Raw genomic sequence first — 8,430 nt, 5'->3', positions numbered from 1 at the left:
TTCTGCATACTGACTTTATTCTACATACTGACTTTATTCTGCATACTACATGGTCACTGCTTCTTCCTCACCTCTCTCATGCAGCCCACACGCTGACTCAGAGCTCCAGTACAGCCAGCCATGAGTGTGAAGTGGCCTTCAATCAAGTATTGGTTGAACAAAAAGGTAACAGCATTTATTAGCACTATATAAACAATTAATAAGTGGTTTATAACACACTATGACGTAATTGTACACAGCTATGGACTATGGGGGTATTGAACATGGTGAAGACACACCTTATATCATTACAACTGTGATTCACTACACTGTCAGTCATTATGTGTCCACTCATGGCTCCACATGAGGAGTTTTATCTGTGGACAAATACATTAATAAACACTTATATCTGCATTGCAAATTTACAACTATAATGCTGATACATTACAGTTGAGAAATAATCTGCAGATAACTCCATATGATAAGAATATTCCAATCTGATACATTTTTGATATTAACAAGCAGGAAAACAACACCGACAACAGGTCTCCAATTGATCGTCTATGTTCTGCAGAACCACAGAAATCAACATAGAAGCCCAGCAGAATCTTGTAATTGCTGCGGACATTGTTGCACAGCAGCAGGCATGTCTGGACCAACAAGGCATCGCTGCAATTCTAACATGAGAGCAGCGTTGGGGTGAGGAAGCAAAATGAAAGCTCACACGGAGAAGCACGAATCCTCATGATGTCCAACACTCAACAAGCACAGCTCACTTTGAAAACAATGAGGAGGCCGGACCAGAACTCAGTGTAGATGAGCGTGAGTAGGTTTGATCAGATGTACTCGTACTATTACTACTGTCATTCAAGAGATTTCATCATTCTGCTGCTTTCTTGATCGCAGACTAGTCGAGTTGTTAGTCACGTGACAAAACTCCATTTCTATCTTCTGGCATGTCAACTTTCTTTTCAAAGGAGTCTAAAAAGTGATTCATAAACAGGAAAAACACAGAGGAGGGAAAACTAAACATGTAATAACATAACATAAGAAGGCTTGGGGGCCTCGAATGTCCCAGATAGCAAGAAAAGACTTGGTTCGTCTGTTATTCCCACGGAGGAAGTGGGACTTGAAAACAAAAGTTTTATTCATGCTCAGAAGCAGAGAGACAAACATGAATTGTTGCGACGGAACAAATTGGACCTCTGATTATTTCATCATGTTCTTCTGAAATAGGCTATGAATATTCATACAGCTTCCTTTTTTCCCCCCTTTGACTAAAGAACCATTTCTCTAATAACATAACACCACACAGAGATACGAACAGGGAAAATAACTTACAGTTTCGGAAGAAAGCCAGGACCCAGTCTCCCAGTTTTGTGAAGTGAAGAAGGCAAGAGAGCGCAGGGCTTGCTGGGGCGGAGATCGTGGAGCTAGCCACTAAATGCAGTGAACCCCGCCTAAAGCACTATATTTAAAGTTAACTATAAAACAGACACACATCATACTTTCAGACCATGAAAGCGCACATGCTCCTCTGACTTTGAAAAATTCTCTTTGCATGGGAGTTAAGTCTTTCCACATGGAACCACCACCTAAATATACTCACTCGTCTAATACAGTCACTTCTTCTCGCCACATCAACAAATGACAGCAAATAAATTCTTCAGAGAAGTTTCTCAGCAAAGCCAACACTAATGTCACCAGAGTCAAATCAACTGTGGGACCATTCCGTTCATAAGCTTTAGCAGAGGGTCTCTGAACACCCACTAAAGACAGGGGTCTTCTATCTGCTGCCACAACAGTGCCCACTTTGACATGGACCAATCCAGTGCCTTTGTGGTGGACGGTCAGGGGTGCTGAGGAAAACCTGTCTAATCAGCAGCCACGTCCTGTGCACCTTGATACCATTTTCTTTGGATCAGATTAAAGAGACCAGGAAGGCCATGTACTGATGAAGAACCGGGTTTACCGTACAAACACTGCTTCTAAGGGAGCAGGAACCCAGTCCGCTGCACTCTCAAGAGTAGGTCTTTGATATGTGACTTTAAAAAGCAACATGAGGCGACTAACAGACCTCCAACGAGGCCCAAGCTGTGCCCAGATGACATTACACCAGAGCTGTCCTCCACTGAAGAAAGTCTTAATCCACTGTTTGACTTCCTCCACAGATCCTCCACAAAGCTCCTCTTTAAATCTTGTGTTCAGCAGAAATGTGCTCAATAGTTTAGGAAATAAGTCAATCGGCTGAAAACCCCCATAAAGAACGGTGAGAGGACTAAAGAGATCTTAGTGGACTCATCAGCTAAGATGAGGCAGCCATGCATTACAATTATAACTGATAATAATATCAGATAGCATCTATTCCATTCAATTCTATCTCTGTCCATAATTTACTGCTATTTCAATTCCTGAAGTTTTGACCAATGGTTTTCACTTGAATCCTGATTCCTGTTTATTTAAAGATTCTTTCACCAAGTTGATGATTTGTTATCTTAATAATAAATAGCGATTCAGTAAATGTATATCTATGTGTTCATTTGTTACATTTTGTTTTACACAGTTAGGAAAGCAATATTTAAGTCCAAACACTCAATGTGCTTATAGAGGTTGAGTCTCAGGAAATGTGGGACAAGTCAGATTCAAGTGTCAATCGGTCAGTGGAGGTCTCAGTCTCAAGTCCTCGCAGCAGGTCTGCATTCAAACTGCAAGTCTTCTGTGACGGTTCCCTATCTTGGTTACTTGTTTATGTTCCTTTAAGCCAGCAGGTACCAGAGGTGGTGATTGCCCTAAGTGAAGGCACCTGGGCCCGGTGTGCTCCCACTATAAAGCTCCGCCTTCCTGGCAACCTGTCGGCGCTCTCCTATCACCCCGTGGAGGAACGAGGACGGCTCGTTCGCCACCACCATTGCGAGTTAGACGTCTTGTCATGTCTAATAAACTCTTTACTTTTGGCCAACTGTCTGCGTCTCCCTTACCAGTGTCAGGGCTTCAGAGCCAGGTCGTGACATCTTCCATGTCTGGTTCCACGCCTCAAGGGAACCAGTAGTGCAACAAAGCTGACTCCTGCCTGTAGAACTCTATGGTCACTACTCCTCGTGCTGATGCCATAGTGATGTCATCAGTGTTACACAAACTTCGACCATTTTTTTTTTTTCAAATCCGTCTCCAGTGTAAGAGCAATACTTGGAGTCCCCCTTTCAGTTGAAGTATGGGTGTAGATATTATACTATGATTTAACTTTTGCGGTACTTTCTGGTGGAGATATTATAAACCAGGATCACAAATTTCTAATACATCATCCTTTTGTGCTTTGGTGGAGAGAGAGAATATCTTATCATCCTAATCTCTCCTCTTCCTCCTCTGTCTCTCTCTCTCCTTCATTGGTCACACAATAACTCATCCAGTGACGTTAAAAAAAAAACGAAACCAGAGCCGGAGCTCTCCGGTGATGGCCGCACATCCTCCGTCTCTCCGCAGAGCATTGCCATTTCTGCACGATGTAATCACAAGTGGAGCTGTTGAGGAGAGAGTGCTAATCGGAATAAAGCTACTTGCACGCTTTCAGACTTCTGCAGGAGACTAATAAAACGTCCCACAATCACAAACAACATCTGGTACTGAACCCATGAAAACAACCCCCGGCATGGAACACGGATACACACCCAGTCGGTATGAGGGTCAGAGTTATTGCTCTGCAAACTGAGCATTGAGAGCATGGACCTGACTCCCCCCTTCTCTCTCCTCTCCCTCACACACTTCCAGCTAGTCGTCTCTCCCAAACAGTCGCTAGGCCTCGTAAACCTCTGCACACATCAGCCTCCCAGTTAGAGGTGAGCATCTGAGACCGGGGACCCTTTCGCTCTTTGTTTGATGGGCCAAATACATATTTGAGTGGAGAACAGCTCTCTGAAGACACGTTTTACTGTGCCCAATAACAACAGAGTCCTCCGGTCTCTAGAAAATGAAATGTTACGGCACTGGGACTTGTAGGGGAAACAGGAGCTTAAAGTAAACATGGCCGTGCTCTCTCTGGCATCACCTGCCCCTGCAAACACGTACCGATCGCAGGAGGAGATTGTGTGTGTCTGTGATGCAGGCAGACCCCCCCCCCCGCCTGAAGAGCACTCCCCTTTGACAAAGCCCCTCCTCTCCCGAGATAAGCACGTCCAGCTGGTTTACCAAACATTACAAACATTTAGCGGGTGCCACAGATTGGGTCTTCTCTCGTTTCCTCTCCCTCCCCCTTTCCCCCTTTCCCTCTTTTTTTCTTCCCACAGCGACGAGCCTTGGCTCCTGAGACAGGGTAGCCAGGGAAACTAGGCCACGGACTGACCCCCTGAGACTGAGGAGCCCAAAACAGAGCTCAGCTCAGCTCTGAGAAGCTCCTGTTACACTTCAACTGTTCTCAGCCTGGATACCACTCCACAAGCCCATGATACAGATGGACTGATTACTGAACCAGTCTGTGGAAGCAGCAGCTGTGCATTAAGAGTCCAGGTTGCATTAAATACATAGCCCTGTAGATATCCTCAACAGCAGAGCATTCATTCATTGTCTCTTAGCACTGAAGATACTCACATTAACATGAGAAGCACAATTATTATTGTTTTCAATGTGTGTGTTTTAAGGAATAGAGAGTGAGAACATTGACACCATTCTTCATGTGTTACTATATCTCCTACGACTCAGAGCATTAATATCTATGTATGGATCTAGAGGACTAATGTCTACCAGAGCAGAGAATAAAGTCTCTCTCTCTCTGTGTGTGTTATCACAGCTTCTCCTCTCTTTGTTCACATTAGTGCATCTTATGTTAGTGCATGTGAGTGCATGTTATGTTAGTACATGTGAATGCATGTTGGTCCATGTGAGTGCATCTTATGTTAGTGCATGTTAGTACATGCTAGTGCATGTTGGTGCATGTGAGTGCATGTTATGTTAGAGTATGTTAGTGCATGTGAGTGCTATTAAGTGCATGTTAGTGCATGTGAGTGCATGTTATGTTAGTGCATGTGAGTGCTTTTAAGTGCATGTGAGTGCTTTTAAGTGCATGTTAGTGCATGTAAGTGCATGTTAACGTTGCTGTTGTTTTCCCTATTAGCGCTACTAGCGCTGTTAGCTGCTAGCCACCGGCTCAGAAGGCTCCATGTTGAGAGAGAGCTGTGTGGAGGCAGCAGAAATGCTCTGAATTGTGTATTGAGCACCTTTAGGTATGGAGCTAGAGGCAGGAAGCCATTGGCTTAGCTTAAGTTTGTATGCTAACTATCATACACTGGAGGCCGGGAGAAGCAGCTAGTCAGTTAGACACAAACACGTGGGGAAATAGGTTGACTACTACCACAGTTACCGTTTAACTCCTAATGTTAGGTCCTCTACCAGGTTGAGTCACCAACCAGGCGGTGTGGACACGTTCCACGGGGCCAAAGCCAATCAGACGGCTCTCTGTTCTCATTTGAACACACAGATTTGTTTAGGAATAAAAGACCCAATTTTAACTCAAGTGCCTTGAGGCACTCGTTGACATCGTTACCTAATCGTGAAGCCACGTGGACATCCACTTTAAAGGCTGTGGTTATTTCTTACAAGGGCTGTAGAGAAGTTAGTGTGTAATCAAATATACACAACGTAACTGTCACACAGCAAACCTGGGGGCAGGGGGAAGTACTCCAGTACGGGAGAACTGGTGGGTTTAACAGCTCCAGGCAAACTGTAATTAAGCTGCCATGTGGAGTCTGCTGCGTGCTCTGTTTTTGATGGGTACTTGAAGGCAACAGCTTACATGCACAATACCCGGAGGGGGGGGGCCTCATTCCTGCCCCGGGGCTCCGTATAGTCAGTTTTCAACAGTGTCAGAGTTTCAGGTATCACTTTCACTGGGGGCACCCCCATGTTAAAATGTCAACTGTGTTTAGGTGGTCTCATCCACTGTGCTGTTTGGATCATTCTGTCTAAAAGTCAGCAGGTCTGATGGAGCCCTGCGAATTCCTCCTTCCAAAGGACAATGAGTGTTCTAATTGTGTCCACATATCGTTGGGCCCAAGGGGTCTGCAGGACTGTAATTGCTTACAAGCAAGTCATTTATTATGACTTGTTTATGAGCTCAAAATAGGACCTGAAGTGGGGCCAAGGAGTGCAGAGCTCCAACACAAGACTCACACTCATAACAAGCGTAGTATTGATGAAGAGGGCCACAGGAGGGAAGGATCAGCAAGGTAATAATAATCACTGAAGCCTGTCAGAAAATGTGGAGACTACCAAGTGACATACATGACAAAATGATTGATGACACAAGCTTTAAAGTAAAAGAAAGTACGTTATCAGAAAAGGGTTATCAGATGGAGTTTGAGGCCTGTCAAAGCTCCACAACGGCGACTATAAATGACCGTCGTGGTGAGATACTTCTGTCAACTGCTGCTTCCAAGGCCAAGAACAAACTTACAATCTACATTTTTAAGTAAACGTGGACAACATTTTAACGTGTACAACTCCATCTGCTGATGAAGATCATGTGATATGATGAAAAAGCTCCAGAACAACTAAATGGAACTCGTGGTGAGAATATTTGTGTCAACTGGTACCAGATCATTCCGGGGCTTCATGCTTCATGTGCCGGGGCTTTAGACAGTGAAAACTGTCCACTTTCACACATGTTGTCAAGCACGGACAGGTAGCAGTGATCATCACTGAACTGATGAAGATGATAGAATAGACCTGGATTGATTGTTGTTATCTGAACCCATAACATGTTAGAATATACAATAATTCTTCTTCTTAATAAATGAAACATTCCGCTGGGATTCAAAGAATCCCTGTGAGGCTGAAACTCTGTGTGGATCTAGCTGTGGAAGTTTTGTTTCCACCTTACAGCTCCATGAATAATACAGGTTAGATACTTTGCTCATACATAAGTGCCACATACTGAATATTGACCCCCAACATCACAGGTCTGTCTGGAGTGTTGAACATTCATTACCAGGTTATAACTTGATGTTGAGTCACCTGTGTGTCAGTAGCTTCCCAGTCATGACAGCTCACCTGTGATGATGAACTGTGTCAGCTAGTAACTATTTATAAGCAGGTATCCTGCTGAACAACACCTTAGCTTAGCGTGGTTCCTCACATAGCAGCTAGGTCCATGGAGTGGACTAAACGCAGCCGTGTGCGGTGCCACGCTGAGACCGGGGAGCAGGCCACAGAGACCCGTCTGAATGGGACACGGTGGGGGGAATAATGGGACATGGGTGAGGATGAGGCGGGCAACTCACGTAGTGTTTAGACGGATTGCGCCTCTTCTCCACGTCCACGACTTTCACGTCCAGCACCGTCCGGAACTGCATCTTGACCCTGCAAAGGCTATGCATAGAAGCGACAGACAGGCGGCTGCTGCGGCTCCGGATAAGCTACCTCGTATCACGGGAGAGAGATCCCAACATTCATTGCTGTCTCGTGCCAACTATCCGGCGGTCGTTGAGATATCAGCTCGCGCTTCCTTCGCACCGTCAATATGATTAGAAACTGCTCAACTGAAGCGTCCCGGTGGAATCCACACAGCTGAATATCCGAGCAGGGAGCGATGTTCACGGCGGGCGGCGCGCGGAAGGACGGCGGTCACCTTAAAACAGAAAAAAACTAAGTGAAGCGACTTTCCTTTGTGTCTGCCGCGGTGCCTACAGAAGGGACAGCCGCATACCTGGAGCGTACAGGAGGGCTGTCTGAGCGCGAGGGGAGCCGGCGAAGCCCAGCGTTTCAGCAGGCGCAGTGAATTTTGGGGGAACGGAGTGGGATGGGCTTCGCGCGCACGTCCTCGGGGCTACTTGAATAAAGCACTCGTGAGAGAAAAAAAACCATTAGTCTGTGCCTCCCTCTACGAGAAATGAGCGTCTGTAAGCAGCCGAGGGACGGTGTATCAGTGTCATGTCACTCATCCCCCTCAGGGCCCCGCAACTTTTCCTCCCCGCTTATAATGAGACCATGAAATACGGTTACATGTATGCGGGCCTGACTGAAACACAAGCTGTGTATTATTACTTTAAAGGGCCAGCTCTCCTCCAGGCTCTGAGTCACGAGCAGCTTTCTGGCCGGAGACACGAGCGGCTGGAGATATGGATACAGATGTTTTAAAGCTGACCAATCAGCAGCCGCCTGCTCTACATGAGAGAGCCAATTAACGACCGAACACTGCCCCCCTGTGCACCAGAACGAGAGCGCCTGAAAGGGCCTGATTAGAGGCTGCACTTCTTCCTGGTGGCTGTTTTATTTACTTGATGAAATGACACAGCTAAGCTGCATTGAGACCCTTATCATGTTGTCAGAGCAGTACTAAAAACAACCAGTCACCTTTTAAGATGGCACACTACAGGTGAATAAGGTAGTAGACTCCACCATGAAACCTCCCCAGATTACTACATGAAGTTTCAGAATATGTATGTTTAAATATGCAAATTATTT

The 8,430-nt window shown here is 45.6% G+C and overlaps 1 protein-coding gene across 2 annotated transcripts in view; it reads right to left on the bottom strand.

The window, feature by feature from the left end:
• sh3pxd2aa (SH3 and PX domains 2Aa) overlaps window positions 1-7,867 on the bottom strand; it is an 89,376-nt gene extending 81,509 nt beyond the window's left edge. The window contains exon 1 of one of the 2 annotated variants that reach the window (XM_031867216.1): window positions 7,248-7,867. In XM_031867216.1, coding sequence (XP_031723076.1) covers window positions 7,248-7,343 — 96 coding nt within the window. In that variant the 5' untranslated portion in view covers window positions 7,344-7,867. The remainder of the gene's footprint in view (window positions 1-7,247) is intronic. The other variant, XM_031867215.1, reaches the window with a different exon arrangement.
• Window positions 7,868-8,430: the final 563 nt, after the last annotated feature.

Source organism: Anarrhichthys ocellatus, unplaced genomic scaffold, assembly GCF_004355925.1.
Source record: "Anarrhichthys ocellatus isolate YVR2014 unplaced genomic scaffold, GSC_Weel_1.0 scaffold38, whole genome shotgun sequence".
NCBI classification, from domain to species: domain Eukaryota; kingdom Metazoa; phylum Chordata; class Actinopteri; order Perciformes; family Anarhichadidae; genus Anarrhichthys; species Anarrhichthys ocellatus.
This window is presented reverse-complemented; position numbering and strand designations above follow the sequence as displayed.